General features: G+C 36.0%; 1 protein-coding gene and 1 long non-coding RNA gene across 3 annotated transcripts in view; one reads left to right on the plus strand and one right to left on the minus strand.

The window, feature by feature from the left end:
• Positions 1–10,433: 10,433 nt before the first annotated feature.
• LOC149911330 (uncharacterized) lies at positions 10,434–11,659 on the plus strand. The gene is made up of 2 exons (XR_016458094.1): positions 10,434–10,475; positions 11,247–11,659. It is a non-coding gene; the product is annotated as an uncharacterized LOC149911330 (long non-coding RNA).
• Positions 11,660–18,636: 6,977 nt separating this feature from the next.
• Positions 18,637–20,209, minus strand: part of LOC149911331 (adenylate cyclase type 6) — a 138,050-nt gene continuing 136,477 nt past the window's right edge. For both annotated transcript variants that reach the window (XM_090105416.1, XM_090105407.1), the window contains 2 exons: positions 19,911–20,040; positions 18,637–19,676 (listed from right to left, as the gene is read on the minus strand). In XM_090105416.1, the coding sequence (XP_089961542.1) occupies positions 19,279–19,676; positions 19,911–20,040 (528 nt within the window). In that variant the 3' untranslated portion in view covers positions 18,637–19,278. The remainder of the gene's footprint in view (positions 19,677–19,910; positions 20,041–20,209) is intronic.

Raw genomic sequence — 20,209 nt, forward strand, 5'->3', positions numbered from 1 at the left:
ATTTTTTTGTTACATTGATTGGTTTTAATTGATAATTTCATTCATATTTTTTTTAATAAGATAAACAATATTTATTTGTTACATTGATTAGTTTTAATTTATAAGTAATATATAATATCTACAAAATGTATGACTCACTAGCGGCCCGCGCCGCCGCGCTTGTTACGTGATTGTTATACAGATTTTGTTCCTGGTGTCCGAACACGAACACGAACACGAACACGAACACGAACACGAACACGAACACGAACACGAACACGAACACGAACACGAACACGAACACGAACACGAACACGAACACGAACACGAACACGAACACGAACACGAACACGAACACGAACACGAACACGAACACGAACAACGAACAACGAACAACGAACAACGAACAACGAACAACGAACAACGAACAACGAACAACGAACAACGAACAACGAACAACGAACAACGAACAACGAACAGCGAACAGCGAACAGCGAACAGCGAACAGCGAACAGCGAACAGCGAACAGCGAACAGCGAACAGCGAACAGCGAACAGCGAACAGCGAACAGCAAACACGAACACGAATACGAAAACGAACACAAACACAAACTAGAATTTTAATTCGAACACAAACACAAACACGAACAACAAACATCGAACACGAACACGAACACGAACACGAACACGAACACGAACACGAACACGAACACGAACACGAACACGAACACGAACACGAACACGAACACGAACACGAACACGAACACGAACACGAACACGAACACGAACACGAACACGAACACGAACACGAACACGAACACGAACACGAACACGAACACAAACACGAACACGAACACGAACATGAACACGAACACGAACACGAACACAAACACAAACACGAACAACGAACATTGAACAACGAACAACGACCAACGAACAACGAACAACGAACAACGAACAACGAACAACGAACACGAACACGAACACGAACACGAACACGAAAACGAACACAAACACAAACTAGAATTTTAATTCGAACACAAACACAAACACGAACAACAAACATCGAACAACGAACACGAACACGAACACGAACACGAACACGAACACGAACACGAACACGAACACGAACACGAACACGAACACGAAAACGAAAACGAACACAAACACAAACTAGAATTTTAATTCGAACACAAACAAAAACACGAACAACGAACACGAACACGAACACGAACACGAACACGAACACGAACACGAACACGAACAACGAACAACGAACAACGAACAACGAACAACGAACAACGAACACGAACACGAACACGAACACGAACACGAACACGAACACGAACACGAACACGAACACGAACACGAACACGAACACGAACACGAACACGAACACGAACACGAACACGAACACGAACACGAACACGAACACGAACACGAACACGAACACGAACACGAACACGAACACGAACAAGAACACGAACACGAACACGAACACGAACACGAACACGAACACGAACACGAACACGAACACGAACACGAACACGAACACGAACACGAACACGAACACGAACACGAACACGAACACGAACACGAACACGAACAACGAACAACGAACAACGAACAACGAACAACGAACAACGAACAACGAACAACGAACAACGAACAACGAACAACGAACAACGAACAACGAACAACGAACAACGAACAACGAACAACGAACAACGAACAACGAACAACGAACAACGAACAACGAACAACGAACAACGAACAACGAACAACGAACAACGAACAACGAACAACGAACAACGAACAACGAACAACGAACAACGAACAACGAACAACGAACAACGAACAACGAACAACGAACAACGAACAACGAACAACGAACAACGAACAACGAACAACGAACAACGAACACGAACACGAACACGAACACGAACACGATCAACGAACATCGAACAACGAACAACGAACAACGAACAACGAACAACGAACAACGAACAACGAACAACGAACAACGAACACGAACACGAACACGAACACGAACACGAACACGATCAACGAACATCGAACAACGAACAACGAACAACGAACAACGAACAACGAACAACGAACAACGAACAACGAACAACTAACAACGAACAACGAACAACGAACAACGAACAACGAACAACGAACAACGAACAACGAACAACGAACAACGAACAACGAACAACGAACAACGAACAACGAACAACGAACAACGAACAGCGAACACGAACACGAATACGAAAACGAACACAAACACAAACTAGAATTTTAATTCGAACACAAACACAAACACGAACAACAAACATCGAACACGAACACGAACACGAACACGAACACGAACACGAACACGAACACGAACACGAACACGAACACGAACACGAACACGAACACGAACACGAACACGAACACCGAACAACGAACAACGAACAACGAACAACGAACAACGAACAACGAACAACGAACAACGAAAAACGAACAACGAACAACGAACAACGAACAACGAACAACGAACAACGAACAACGAACAACGAACAACGAACAACGAACAACGAACAACGAACAACGAACAACGAACAACGAACAACGAACAACGAACAACGAACAACGAACAACGAACAACGAACAACGAACAACGAACAACGAACAACGAACAACGAACAACGAACAACTAACAACGAACAACTAACAACGAACAACGAACAACGAACAACGAACAACGAACAACGAACAACGAACAACTAACAACTAACAACTAACAACTAACAACGAACAACGAACAACGAACAACGAACAACGAACAACGAACAACGAACAACGAACAACGAACAACGAACAACGAACAACGAACAACGAACAACGAACAACGAACAACGAACAACGAACAACGAACAACGAACAACGAACAACGAACAACGAACAACGAACAACGAACAACGAACAACGAACAACGAACAACGAACAACGAACAACGAACAACGAACAACGAACAACGAACAACGAACAACGAACAACGAACAACGAACAACGAACAACGAACAACGAACAACGAACAACGAACAACGAACAACGAACAACGAACAACGAACAACGAACAACGAACAACGAACAACGAACAACGAACAACGAACAACGAACAACGAACAACGAACAACGAACAACGAACAACGAACAACGAACAACGAACAACGAACAACGAACAACGAACAACGAACAACGAACAACGAACAACGAACAACGAACAACGAACAACGAACAACGAACAACGAACAACGAACAACGAACAACGAACAACGAACAACGAACAACGAACAACGAACAACGAACAACGAACAACGAACACGAACACGAACACGAACACGAACACGAACACGAACACGAACACGAACACGAACACGAACACGAACACGAACACGAACACGAACACGAACACGAACACGAACACGAACACGAACTCAAACACAAACTCAAACTCAAACTCAAACAATTTCAAACAAACTCAAACTCAAACACGAACACGAACACGATCACGAACACGAACACGAACACGAACACGAACACGAACACGAACTCAAATATAAACTCAAACACAAACTCAAACTGAAATTCAAACAAACACGAACAACGAACAACGTACAACGAACAATGTGAATGTGAATGTGAATGTGAATGTGAATGTGAATGTGAATGTGAATGTGAATGTGAATGTGAATGTGAATGTGAATGTGAATGTGAATGTGAATGTGAATGTGAATGTGAATGTGAATGTGAATGTGAATGTGAATGTGAATGTGAATGTGAATGTGAATGTGAATGTGAATGTGAATGTGAATGTGAATGTGAATGTGAATGTGAATGTGAATGTGAATGTGAATGTGAATGTGAATGTGAATGTGAATGTGAATGTGAATGTGAATGTGAATGTGAATGTGAATGTGAATGTGAATGTGAATGTGAATGTGAATGTGAATGTGAATGTGAATGTGAACATACACAAACACAAACACAATAACGAACATGAAAACGAACAACGAACAGCGAACAGCGAACATCGAACAACGAACAACGAACAACGAACAACGAACAACGAACAACGAACAACGAACAACGAACAACGAACAACGAACAACGAACAACGAACAACGAACAACGAACAGCGAACACGAACACGAATACGAAAACGAACACAAACACAAACTAGAATTTTAATTCGAACACAAACACAAACACGAACAACAAACATCGAACACGAACACGAACACGAACACGAACACGAACACGAACACGAACACGAACACGAACACGAACACGAACACGAACACGAACACGAACACGAACACGAACACCGAACAACGAACAACGAACAACGAACAACGAACAACGAACAACGAACAACGAACAACGAAAAACGAACAACGAACAACGAACAACGAACAACGAACAACGAACAACGAACAACGAACAACGAACAACGAACAACGAACAACGAACAACGAACACGAACACGAACACGAACACGAACACGAACACGATCAACGAACATCGAACAACGAACAACGAACAACGAACAACGAACAACGAACAACGAACAACGAACAACGAACAACTAACAACGAACAACGAACAACGAACAACGAACAACGAACAACGAACAACGAACAACGAACAACGAACAACGAACAACGAACAACGAACAACGAACAACGAACAACGAACAACGAACAACGAACAACGAACAGCGAACACGAACACGAATACGAAAACGAACACAAACACAAACTAGAATTTTAATTCGAACACAAACACAAACACGAACAACAAACATCGAACACGAACACGAACACGAACACGAACACGAACACGAACACGAACACGAACACGAACACGAACACGAACACGAACACGAACACGAACACGAACACGAACACCGAACAACGAACAACGAACAACGAACAACGAACAACGAACAACGAACAACGAACAACGAAAAACGAACAACGAACAACGAACAACGAACAACGAACAACGAACAACGAACAACGAACAACGAACAACGAACAACGAACAACGAACAACGAACAACGAACAACGAACAACGAACAACGAACAACGAACAACGAACAACGAACAACGAACAACGAACAACGAACAACGAACAACGAACAACGAACAACTAACAACGAACAACTAACAACGAACAACGAACAACGAACAACGAACAACGAACAACGAACAACTAACAACTAACAACTAACAACTAACAACGAACAACGAACAACGAACAACGAACAACGAACAACGAACAACGAACAACGAACAACGAACAACGAACAACGAACAACGAACAACGAACAACGAACAACGAACAACGAACAACGAACAACGAACAACGAACAACGAACAACGAACAACGAACAACGAACAACGAACAACGAACAACGAACAACGAACAACGAACAACGAACAACGAACAACGAACAACGAACAACGAACAACGAACAACGAACAACGAACAACGAACAACGAACAACGAACAACGAACAACGAACAACGAACAACGAACAACGAACAACGAACAACGAACAACGAACAACGAACAACGAACAACGAACAACGAACAACGAACAACGAACAACGAACAACGAACAACGAACAACGAACAACGAACAACGAACAACGAACAACGAACAACGAACAACGAACAACGAACAACGAACAACGAACAACGAACAACGAACAACGAACAACGAACAACGAACAACGAACACGAACACGAACACGAACACGAACACGAACACGAACACGAACACGAACACGAACACGAACACGAACACGAACACGAACACGAACACGAACACGAACACGAACACGAACACGAACACGAACTCAAACACAAACTCAAACTCAAACTCAAACAATTTCAAACAAACTCAAACTCAAACACGAACACGAACACGATCACGAACACGAACACGAACACGAACACGAACACGAACACGAACTCAAATATAAACTCAAACACAAACTCAAACTCAAATTCAAACAAACACGAACAACGAACAACGTACAACGAACAATGTGAATGTGAATGTGAATGTGAATGTGAATGTGAATGTGAATGTGAATGTGAATGTGAATGTGAATGTGAATGTGAATGTGAATGTGAATGTGAATGTGAATGTGAATGTGAATGTGAATGTGAATGTGAATGTGAATGTGAATGTGAATGTGAATGTGAATGTGAATGTGAATGTGAATGTGAATGTGAATGTGAATGTGAATGTGAATGTGAATGTGAATGTGAATGTGAATGTGAATGTGAATGTGAATGTGAATGTGAATGTGAATGTGAATGTGAATGTGAATGTGAATGTGAATGTGAATGTGAATGTGAATGTGAATGTGAATGTGAACATACACAAACACAAACACAATAACGAACATGAAAACGAACAACGAACAGCGAACAGCGAACATCGAACAACGAACAACGAACAACGAACAACGAACAACGAACAACGAACAACGAACAACGAACAACGAACAACGAACAACGAACAACGAACAACGAACAACGAACAACGAACAACGAACAACGAACAACGAACAACGAACAACGAACAACGAACAACGAACACGAACACGAACTCAAACTCAAACTCAAACTCAAACTCAAACAAACACGAACACGAACACGAACACGAACACGAACACGAACACGAACACGAATTCAAACACAAACTCAAACTCAAACTCAAACTCAAACAATTTCAAACAAACTCAAACTCAAACACGAACACGAACACGATCACGAACACGAACACGAACACGAACACGAACTCAAACACAAACTCAAACTCAAACAATTTCAAACAAACTCAAACTCAAACACAAACACGAACACGAACACGAACTCAAACTCAAACTCAAACAACACAAATTATCTTTAGCCGTTTTCTATGTTTGTTGGTAACCGACTTCTTGGGCGCGATTTTGACCCACTTTAAACGGCCAGATTTCGTTCAAACTTTGGAGATTTATTGAGGACCGATGACAATACACTAATTTGATAAAATTATTCCATTTTTCAATTTGCAAAATATGTTTTTTGTTAATTTAAATATAATTTTCATCTATAGTCGATAAAGCTTTCGATAAAGTAAGAAAATTATTAAAATTTTCTATAATTTTTCTCTACAGTCGATAAGCCAGGACTCGATGTTAATTTTTATTTCCAATAATTATCTTTAGCCGTTTTCTCTAATATTGACAAATTTTTGTATACTATAGTCCTTTCCACCTAAGATGATTTCTGTGACACATCGATTTTTGACACGTGTAGAGATGTCTTTACTGAAATCATATCAATTGTTTCCGATAATCGATAATATTTTATATGGAAATGAAATCGATTTGAATAAAGTACCACAATTAACTAAGGAAACTTAGCAAACAACAGCAACAAAAAGTCAACAATAACAATTAGTAACAATAAAAGAATACCACGTAAAGTATCAATATAAAAATGCAACTTGTATACAAGGCTGATGCACTCGTACAGACGATTGACTCGATTGACAAACGATCACAAGATGGGCGCCGATTGTATGATTTTCCAACTCTATGATTTTTCAACGATCCATTTCATGTACACGAATTGCGTAGGTATTATATTTTTGTGTTATTTTATTTTATTTTTCATTAAGTATATTAAACTAAACAATACTGTTTTTGGTTTATAAGCTTAAGATGTTTCATTTTTATATTTTTGGTAATAATGCCGCCATAAAATAAAAATATTAAATAAAATTATTAAATAAAAATATTAAATAAAATTATTTTGGCGTTTTAAACATAAAATACGTAATTCGGAACACAATGAAGTGTCACAGGAATCATCATAGGTGAAAAGGACTATAAAAGAGAATTTTAATTCTACAAATCAAATAATAGTTTAAAAAAAAATTAAAAATCATATGTTATCTCGACAATAGTATGCAAAATATCTTGATTCCTTTAACTAACAAGGCTATAATACTAAAAATAGTTGCCAAAATAAGGCGAAAAAAATTTTTCGATCGTAAAGCACTCTCTGATGCTTCGCATCATGAGTCGTGCAATAGTTTTAAATTAAAAAAACAAGCTATTATAAATAATCCAAACTAAAAAGTAGAAAATAAATAATAGTTTAAAAAAACTAAAAAACACGCTTTTTATAGAAAACCGAACTAAAAAATAGAAAATAAATTTAAATGAATTTAAATTAAGAAAATAGTGTTAAAAATTTCAATGAATATAATTTAATAATAGTGTGAGTAAAAAAAAAATCATTTTATTTAAAAAAAAGCGTGGGGTGCATGGTGTCTATGGGCGCGTGGCGAGAAAGCTTGAAACTTATAAGCGCTTATAAGTTTCAAGCTTTCTTTCTGAATACGCCCAATGGTTATAGATATTTTATTGGCAGATATGAGTAGAGTGATTATCATTTCGATAGTATCTTAAGAAGCACCCCACGCTTTTTTTTAAATAAAATATTTTTTTTTACTCACACTATTATTAATTTATATTCATTGAAATTTTTAACACTATTTTCTTAATTTAAATTCATTTAAATTTATTTTATATTTTTTAGTTCGGTTTTCTATAAAAAGCGTGTTTTTTGTTTTTTTAAACTATTATTTATTCATACAAATCGCATTTCGTTTTTCCAAAAAGCCTAGGGTTGGTACATCTCAGTAAAATGAGCATGAATATCTATTTCTTATACTGCAAAGATTTCGTAGTAGGATTATGTTGTAACGTGTATATGTCACGGCTAAAGGTAGGTGAGAACATAAACTTAAGATTAGCCGGCTAAACTTAGGTTTATTTTCAACGAGGTGTTAATGTTAGTTTGTTCTATCTTTAGCCGGCTAAACTTAAGTGTAACCGCAGGCCCGTGGCTAAAAATGTCCGGGTGGGTAGATTTGGTTAGCGCCGGGCCGGTGGAGGGCTTGAGGGGCCCGCACAGTGCCAGAAAACACTCGCCCTGTTCCTTACATGTATTATAGTAACCAAATCTACCCACCCCGACTCAGGGCAGAAAGCTGGTGGCTAGGTTAGGTTAGGTTAGAACTCTTAAGACCCGCACGAGCCGAGCGAGCGCAGCGAGCGTGCTGCGGCAGCAGCCGGCGAAGTGCCAGAAAACACTCGCCCTGTTCCTTACATGTATTAAAGTAACCAAATCTACCCACCCCGACATTTTTAGCCACGGGCCTGCGGTTACACTTAAGTTTAGCCGGCTAAAGATAGAACAAACTAACATTAACACCTCGTCGAAAATAAACCTAAGTTTAGCCGGCTAATCTTAAGTTTATGTTCTCACCTACCTTTAGCCGTAACATATATATTATATTCCTATCAAGTGCCACTATAGACTAAATAAATACCTATTTCCAAACTGTCGATATTGGATTGTAATCGTACATGCTCGTTGTTCCTTCTACTTATTCATATTGTTCAAAATTATGTGTTCTATTGAGGATTCTTTTACTAAGATGGATAGGGAAAATAAAACAAAAATCATACACATAAACATTTATTTTAAATTTAATATTGAAACTACATAGAAACGCAGTACATCTTTCCGACGAGTTTGTGTGTTTCATTCAATGTCACATTAAAATAATTGTCCGTATTTATGCAAAATGGAACCACTCGACAAATTTCGTTTTTTACTTTTATTGAAGAATACTCATTCAAAAGTGGTCTAAATTCTTATACAAACAAGAACCACATGATTTTTACGTTGGAAACAAGGTATACTAAAAGCAGAAAGGAACCACCAGCAACAACGAATAATACCATATTAAGCAAAACCGAACCACAGCCCCACGGGACTGCTTTGTTCAAACAAATAAACGATATTACTATCATGTCATTTTATACAAAACAGATCCACACCTACTTGGTACCATTATACATTACACATATTTCTATTAATAACAATTATTTTTAATACACAAAATGGAACCAGGTTTCTGTGGTATGGTTATGCGTAAAATAAATACATAATTTAATTGTAATTTTTTATTGCAAAATAAAACCACAAGCATTCGGTTCTATTATGCATAAATAAATATTGTAAAACATTCTGAAACCCATCATCGCTATATGGAACCAAATGCCTTGACTTGTTACAATGCTTCTCAACTTTAAACAACGTATTTCATTACTTAAATAGCCCAAAGTGCAAAACTCCAATTTTTTAAGTAAAACGTCGAACATCTGTCAATATAGGTGACATTCAGCGAAGTAGTTCGAATACGTGACGGTGTTTTTTTCCTCCGCGAAGTAAGTTCTATTGTTTTTGTTAATTACCTTTAAATTTAAATGTGAAAATGTTTAGTAATAAATAAATAAGCAAGCAATGGGAAAGAAAAGCATTGGAGACGAACACCGAAGATAATAATGAAGATACAACGGGTAAGTAGTTTTATTTAATGCATTTAAGTACTTATTGAATCTGAGATGCAGGTACGCTTTATCCACTTTTGATTCATTCCTGATTGTGGTGTGATTTTAAGTAAGTACAAGAGGAATCCTCTGTGGATTTACGTATTTTAACGACAATGTCGTTGTTCACGAAGGCGAGTCGAATTAAGAGTCATTTTGTTACGATTCATCTGTCATTGTGAGATGAAACTACTAAAGTCTAAACCCTGTTTTAAAAATAACTGTCGATGATCTAGGTACCTACCTACTATTTTGGTAAAATACGTTTAGATGTATTTCTGATGCCGCTGTAACAACAAATACTAAAAAACAGAATAAAAAAAGACGTGTGGCACTCGGGGACTGCCGCGGTAAAGCTATTGCATAGCATGCCTTCAAGCCACACCTCCGAGCCCGTCGGAGTGAGGTTTTTTCGTTACGGAATTTCTCGATTCGGTCCCCGCGCTCAAGGCCCGCGATAGAAGCTATGCAATAGCTTAATAAATATTTAAGAAGCTCCCATACAATAAGCCGTGATTTTTTTGCCGTTTTTATAGATAATGGTACGGAACTCTTCGTTGCGCGAGTCCGACTCGCACTTAGCCAGTTTTTTGTACATGGCGCATGTACATACAACATACTTCTAGTAGGGACACGGCTTTATAAGAACTAATAATATTTTGCTGTCGCCATATACCTACCTACGTATAAAAGCCACGCGGCTTTATTGTTTTGTTTAAAGCTTTTTTCTTTTTATTACAGAAGATAACGAAGAACCTTATACGTCGCTGCCTCTGGAGAAGCTTTCTTCACCTTCTAGCGATATTCGGTCCATATTACATCTCATTCCACAAGATGCACAGTTTTTATAACGGTCTCATTAGTGATGATGCAATAGAAAACCACATAGATGGACTAGACACGGTGGATTTCGAAATCCAATTTGATGATAACGTCGAATAAACGTCCTATATAAGTATTATTTTATATATTTTATTAATTAAAGCATTAATTACGATATTATAAATACATAGTTTCATTTATATCATTAAATCCCTGGGATGTGGTTCCTTTTTGTATAAGAGAAAACCTATCAATTGATAAATGTTAAAAGGAACCACATGCACATTTTCTTAATTATCTAGAAAGTTTAAGAATATTCAGAGCAAATTTATATACACATACTTAAATAAGTAATTTATCAATGATTTTAAATAAAATAAATTTTAATTTTACTTCATCTGACAGAGCTGCAAATGTTTTTGTAAATCCTTTGATATCTCAGAAGTGCGTTTTTGCTGGGTGGTTCCTTTTTGCTTAAATACGGACAATTGAGATTACAATATAAATTATTATGTGTGATATTACAATCGTATACGATTTATAATGCGGTTAAATTATTGAACTTTCAAAATATTCTAACATCATACGAAATTATGAGAAATTAAACAATTGGTATTCTTTAGGTAGGTACTGTTTTTTTGTATCGCCGTATTCAAAGACTATAAGTAAGTCTTTGAATAATAATTGCAATATGTATTAATGTATCGGGTTGAAATAAAATTGTTTTAATTAATTTATCTATTTGTCACAGTGGTACGTATAAAACAAAAATAAGGGTGCACTCACACACATCAGTCACCGTCACGGCACGTCACCGGACAGGATTAAAAAAAAATATGTATCAATAGTTCTAGTATGACTCTGTTCCCACACGACAGTCGCCGGCACGAAATCTATCAGTGACGTCACCGGTCAGGCACGTCAAATAATCTTTCCATACATGTATCATACTTTTATCCCCACTCACCCGGTGCTACCGTCAGGTCAGCGTCGTGCTACCGTCAATAATTGCTACATGTTCTCTAGCGTGACACACGTCTAATCACTGACTAACCTGATGTATGTGTTCAATGATTCAGTCAAACCGGCGACGTGACTGACGGACAACATGACGGTGACTGGTGTTTGTGGATACGTACACAAACCGTCACCGATCAGTCATCGGTGACTTGACGGTGACTGATGTGTGTGAGTGCACCCTAATAGGCAATAATAATTTTGAATTTGTCTGAAGAAAAACTAAGGAGAGCTTGTTTTATTCTGATGTGACAAAAAATGAGTAAATCTCAGTGTATGTTGTTATTTCCCTCTTTTCCTTTAACGTTTCTTTGCAGTTGTTATCTAATTATCTACTTGTTAAATAGACATAAATACACCGAATTAATATGACTTGAAAAATATGTTCAGTACCATCATAATATCGATTTTAACGAAGTTTTTAGATTAGGTCATTGGAGTAAAATTTTTGTGAATGTGGTAAATCTGGAAAAATTCCAGGACCTCATAGTAAAAAAAATATCACTTCATAGTATAAAATAAAGTCGCGTCCCGCAGTCTGTCTGTCCGTACGTACCAAGATCTAATGATCTTGAAAACTTTGCAACGGTATTTGATGCAACTCTATCTTTTGAAAGATACAGTTGCCCAAGAGAAAGGTTTTAGCAGGTGCATGATTATAGGTTTGAACAACGCGGACGAAGAAGCGGGCGGATAGCTAGTAAATAATTAATTTAGTGTTTAACGGCATATTATTTTTAATATGGTTGGTTTTTTTGACGTGAATTACAAACTCTCTGCATTGAGAAACCTCCTTTGTTGAAGTCGCTTACAAAGTAAGTTTTATTCAAAAACGTAAATCGTGTACAGTTGATAATATATTTTTGTGATCTTGGGGTAGGTCATTAGGTGCCGCAAAGAGGATTTTATTAACATTTTATGATTGTAAAATTGATGAAAGGGGTACAATAAACCACCATAAAATTAGATTTGTTTCACGATGATTCACTAAAATTGACACCGTTAATTTAAAAAGTACGTACACGATTTTTTTTAGATTTTAAAAGCTTATATGAAGGTACTGAACATTGACATAAACAGACACCGATTAGGCCAAGAACTACACAATATTATCTAAATACGATTACTGAGATACTACGGTAATAATACCTATTATTTACTAATGGATACAATTTTATTACGATTACCTAAATCCCATGTATTAAGAACCAGATGAAAGTAAGTACTTAGCAACATTGGTGTATGATTTTTAGTGCATTCTTTATAGATCTTTCAGTTGCATGTTTTATGATATTAAAAGACAATCGAGCAGACGCCTTGCCTGGTATTAGTGCGCTGCCGAAATAATATTTTTGTATAAGTAGTTGTATTTTGTAACATATTTTGATGGTTTTCATGTTTTTATTTTCTACAAATATTGTTCAATTACAAATTTCATTCATCATTCTGGTTCTCATTACGTGGATTAAACAATATTAAATCCAAATAAGAAATTGCAGTAACGTAGACACGAAGTGCAATACCTAAATATAATGTACGAGAATAAATGTAATCATATTATAATAGACAATTAAATAGTGCATAAAATATAATATCTAATTATAAAACCTAAATACGTAAATAGCTTTTTTAAAAGCTGTATTACATTTTTGGCGCGCAGAAATACAGAGTATCCATTAATTCTCAAAAAACATTGACAACAGAGGAATGATACCGTTTAGAAAAAGATAATAATAGAATCTATTTATGTAAAACACATCTTGATAGAAAATTGAACATAATCAGATATATAATTTGGAAAATAATAATACACCCACTTGGTGGAAAAAAAATATTCACAGATTTTTTTTAAATAAGCTGTAAAGTGAATGTTTTATGGATACTCCGTTATTTTTAGGGGTTGAAAGCGCAAAAACTGATAAACAAATTTACTTGACATGTTTGGTATCAAAATAAAAAGTACTATGCAAATTATTTTAAGTTCATTTATGAATTATTTATAAATCACAGAAATGTAGGTCGCCCTAGTTCTTATATCAAGAATATTCGAGGTAAATTTAATAAAAATATCAAAAATAGCAAAGCTTAGCTAACATTAAGGGCCAGAGGGATTTAATGTGTATAATAATTAATAATCATTATCGATAACATTAATTATTAATTATAAACAGTGCCGTCTTTAGGATCAACGAGGCTATGGGCCAAGGTACTGGCTGGGGCCTATGTAAGGGATGGAAAATCCTTAAATTTTAACTTTATCATTTTTCAGTTTACAATAACGCAATAGGCTAAATCGTAACCCCGTCTCTTAACACCCCACATATGAGAGTTCAATAAATAATTTTTTTGAATCTAAAAAACTAATACCCCACCAATTCTAATTTAAATAAAATTGAATGAAAACCATATATTATAATCTATACAAAGAACAATACTTATATTTATTCATATAAATCTTGTTTCTATTTTACCAAGTGTGTGATTTGATATTTTTCTTATTATGTTATAAAATTTGTTGTTGTATATCGAAAATTTTCAGAATTGTGGGGCCCCTGCCTACCTCGGGGCCTCGGGCCAGGGCCCTGCGGGCCCTGCCTTAAAGACGGCACTGATTATAAAGTACCTACTGACTATAGATGCAATTCGAAAATTTAAATTTGAATACACACCTAATGTAAAAGTACTTTAATAATATTCCAACCAATAAGATGAGCTGACAGTTGGTTACAACATCACCGAGATACAAACAGTTAAACAAGCGAAATGATTGGACACACATGAGGAATGTTGGGGGCAGAACTAATTATTATTATGAAATAATAAGATTCGCTTTCATATTATAACTAATAGTAATAAATGCCTATCTCTAGCGCCGTATGTTTAACGGTCGAGTGAGAGATTATTTTTTACGTTAGGTTGAAATAATAACATATTTTTTAACGATAGATGTATATGAATAGCTTTGTGACGCATTTTAAAACAAAACATAAATTATGTGAAATGTAACTATTTCTCAGCATCTTTCTCACTGTTCGATTATATTGATTTTTTGATAAAAATATTTTTTTTTATAAAACCCGCACTCGACCACATCCACAGCACTATACGACTTATGCTCATTAATAATAATTAATCTAAACATCAAACACATAATTTATACTTCAAGTACCAGATGCATCTGTTTTAAACTAAGTAGAGATTGTCTAATCTAAAAATGAACGCCCCTCCACTAAACTTAATTGTTTCAATGTGTGAGGACAAATAATTATTGAACCACTTTATATGTGTGCGCGCGTCGATTCTACTGCAAACTTTGACACTCGCGCACTGATTTGTCAACTAATCGGGCGATCAGTTCAGGTGCCTAGCATTGTATGGCGGGGAGAGCGCGCTATGTACGGAATGACACGTCCGTTCTGTCGTGCATCGCGTCATTTATGCACTAGTTGGCCAACTGGTCCTGTCGTTCGGGCATGGACGGGACTGGAGGACTGAACGACCAATGAGGCAGACCAATTTGTGTGTATTGCGTCTATACACGTACTTTGAATGTGAGCGTAAACACAGTGGAGGGGCGTTCATTTTTAGATTAGACAATAAATGTCTTACTGCTGTATAACAGACCTAAATATGCCAAATAACTATTAAATATAACATTATAATTTTGAATTGAATTTTCATTAATTAATCACCATAATTCGAAGATGTATAGAGACAATTATATTTTAAAGACAATAAGCAAATTTAGAACCAACTCTTTTGAGGACATAGGTTAGGTATACCTAATGAACTTTATCTTCTAGTTTGAGGCATTATTTTTCTCACGTGTCTAATTCACGAATAATGGGTATATAAAAGTTGTTGAGTATTATCATGTTTTCGGGGTTATCGATACGTCCTAGAGTAGTTCTTATTCCTCGCCTAGTGCCGTCACTTCCCTCTTAAATAAGTACTGCTATAAGACGTACAAGAGCTCCCTTGACTCTATGCATCTTCAGATTAGGTCACAAACAATAAAATTACCTTAGAGGTTATTTAAATTATATAACAAATTTTACATAACATTGTAAAATAATAAATATCTACTTGTTAATACTGTTAATTTGGAAATTCATTGGCACGATTCATACATATTACGCAAACTTGTATAAAACATCGAAAAATACTGGGGTCAAAAATAGATTTAGAAGGCTCATAATAATATGGATCACATGAAAATAGAACAATTGATCTTACCTTACACATTAACTACGTACCTACCTAATTACTAGAATTTATAATCGACTGTATTAAATAGACAATAATTTAAACGTTTACGATTTTAAGGGAACATTTAGCATGACATGTTCCGTTAAAATACATACAAACTACGTTATAAAAGATTATATTATACAAAGACGGTTTGTCGTATCGTATCACGTCACGATATTTTATAAAACGACCAATAAAACACGAGGAGGTGACGTGTGACAACATAAATGGTTTTCACAAGACATGTATGCGTAAAAACTTTTCTTCTTACGCGATAAATGTCTTCTTGTGATTAGGCGGGTCCCCGCAGTGCGAGCAGCCGAAGCTATAACTGCACGAAGCTGGTCTGTCTATGTGGACATGGCTGGGCGTGTAACAGAAAGCGCTTGTGACGTCATTTTCCTCCACCGAGCCACGTCAACAATGACCGAACTGCTACGCGCAACAATCGCTTCAAATCAAATCAAATCATCATTTATTTGATTTTGCAAGGCTGCTCACCCTGTGGGGACCCGTCTATGGATATCGTCTTACGTCAGATTGTATGCGGGCTTTTTGTCGTAATACGGTCCAACACACCGTCATTGCAATGTTTATAAAGATAAAAATATGTTACTTATATAAAAAATAACACAGGGCAAACGATTTTAAGAAATTAAGTAACGATAATAAACAATTTTAACGGAAATAACAAAAAAAAATATACATATTATAAGAAATTCCACAAAATAAATTTTTACAAAATTATTACGAATACATTTTTTTGTTCTTTGGTATTTTGTATTTTTTTTGGCTTTTTTTTTCTTTATTTCACGTACAGATATTATTTCTGACATTCATTATGGAGCTAGAGACATCGAGAATTTGGAATATAATATTAGTTTTACTATTTTAATTACTATACTATTGAATGGAATGATAGACTTGCATAATCATACTTGTCTCGAAAAATAAATCAGACAATGAGTAAAACAAGATTTGAGATTCTGATTAGACAAAAAAGTAAGTATCAATGAAACTAATAATTTAAATAAATTATTTGAAGTATTGAAATTAATTGGAAGTATTGAAAAAATAAAAATTACATAAATGAAAATAGGTAACGAGACAAACGTGATCGCTTAAGGGATTACACAATTATGGAATCTTGATTAAATAATATTATCTATATCTATGGTAACATGTGAAGGAAATAATATTTAAACATAATTTAACAAATAAAAAATAAAAATCTTGTCATAAAACACTGGAAACGACGACAAAATGAATACGTACGTTTTGAAATTAGTCGAAATAATTATAAAAATTTATTTTAACTGGAAATTTTATAAATAAAAAAAAAATCTCGCTAAGATACACAGATAAGTTACATAATAAACATTCCCTACATTTAACGAAGAATAAAATAAGTATATTATTTACACATAGAGAATAATAAAAAATGGTTATTTTCAAATCAATTCTTACGTTAGGTTGAGATTGTTCCTTTGGTTGACTTTGATATTTGATTTTACCATTGCCCATCACTTTTAAAAATCCGTTTCATACTGACAATTCTTTAACGCTCTATTCGTCGAATTTCTACATGCACAACGCAAAAAAAAATACGTGCCTGTAAAGATTTTATATCGGTCTGCACTATTAATAAGTTACAATGTAGACAATTCATAATATTATATAAGCTCTGCTCTCAAGGTATCATTAAAAAAATAACATAATAATGTAAATCTCAACTAAGGTCGATCTCTCATTTAATTATTGGATTGAAATGTTTCTGAAAATAAAAAATAGGGACCAAAAGAAAGATATAAACAGTTTATTAAAAAAAAATAAGAAGAGAATTTATGGAGGGAATAAAGGATAGGACTGGGAAGGGTAAGGGAAAGGACAGGACGACCTTATTTGGGATTTTATCATTTTACACGGTTAAGCTTTAGTTATAGTAGTAGTAAAAAAACACGGCAAAAAAATAGAGATTTTATTTTAACATAATTATGATTTGGTTTCGTATCAGTTAATTTCAGTATTTTTAGTTGTCATCAAAACGTCAAGTGCAGACCTAAAAATCGGTTTAGTAATTTTTCTGGTATACCTAAAAGAAATTCGATTCCAAACTAACCGTCCGACTTTATGCATCCTCATCACGTTAATATCATCCTACATTCTACAATAGCCTTATCACCTAAATACATCTTATAGCACGCTGTTTCCTCAACATTATGTAAATCCTTATACAATTGACAGTACCCGTGGTCTCATATTTTTCTATTAAGCGTATCATCCCGCGTGGAATACGAATCAAGTATCACAACCTTGGCAATGCATAATCCAATTCACGCATACTAATATCAATAAATTCGTTCAATAGAATGAATTGACAATGCTTATGTTGTTCAACAACAAGTGCATTGTCATTCAGTCTTGTAAAGTTGTCACGTCCTGTATTTGTGAAGTCCGAGATATTTTGTCCAGTCCGGGGTCGTCAAATCCGATAGGTATATTTTGTCCAATCCGGGGTTCGTCAAATCCGAGATGTTTTGTCAAGTCCAGTATGTTCGTCAAATCCGATAATATATTGCGTCCAATCCGGGGTGTCGTCAAATCCGGTGAGTGTCATATCAGGGTTCTTAAATCTAATTATATCATTTAAAAAGCTGCGTATGAACATCGTGGAGCCGAGGCCTTAGACGATGTTCATGGGATTCTCGATGATGTTAACGGGCGTGTTGTTGGTGCGTGGTTTCCTGCGGAACAGAAAGTCCGCGAGGCTGACCGCACGTTGTGGTACTTCTGCGTCGTAGAATCCATCAAATTCGCTGCTGCTATGGGTTTCGGCTGCTGGTTTCTTGATATCCGTGAGGGAGAAGTTAGTTTTGTTGTTACCGGAGTACGCGGCTGTGCCCAAGTCGGTGGAATATGCCTTGGATTGAAGGAGGCTTATGAACGCTGGTAGGCCGGGATTATCGGCTAGTGAGAGGGGTCGCTGCATTTGCTTCATCACTCTAGCACGGACAGCACTCGCGAGGCTGTCCCGGGATGAAGAGGTTTCGTTTCCGACTTTTGAGCTTGATCCTTCTTCCTCTGAAATTGTTAGATTGAATTGAGAAATAAACAATTGAATAGAATGATATTCATTACTATAAAGGCTGCAATTGTTAAATAATTGTTTTTTTATATTTTTTTTTGTTGTAAAAAGTATAATAGATTTAGTAAAATTTTACACATTCTTTAATAACTGTACTAGTATATTACTAAGGTATATTATATTATAATGCTATCGTCAGAGTTATCGATGGATAAAATCAGTTTCCAAACCTTTGGGTATCGATGCCCTAGGAGAGGGTCCGTCTTCGTCTGTGTGCCCTTCAGAGAGCGTCTCCAGAGGTCGGTGCTCTGGTTTGTCATGGGCCATGCCACTCGTACCAGACGTCGACGGTGTGGGGTTCTGGAATTACGTAAATCATTTTAGATTAGGTTTTTTATATTAAAATAAATAATGTTTAATTTTAGAATTTTCAATTTGTGCATTATTGGGCGGAAAGACGGAGTGCATTTGTGAGGTGTTCTTTATTTATCTAGACTTTGATGGATGCTGGAATATGAGATTGCGAAAG

The sequence above is a fragment of the Colias eurytheme genome, chromosome 1 (assembly GCF_061535395.1).
Source record: "Colias eurytheme isolate Ceu_HAF_F1 chromosome 1, ilColEury1 Martin Lab GWU primary, whole genome shotgun sequence".
Classification (NCBI taxonomy): domain Eukaryota; kingdom Metazoa; phylum Arthropoda; class Insecta; order Lepidoptera; family Pieridae; genus Colias; species Colias eurytheme.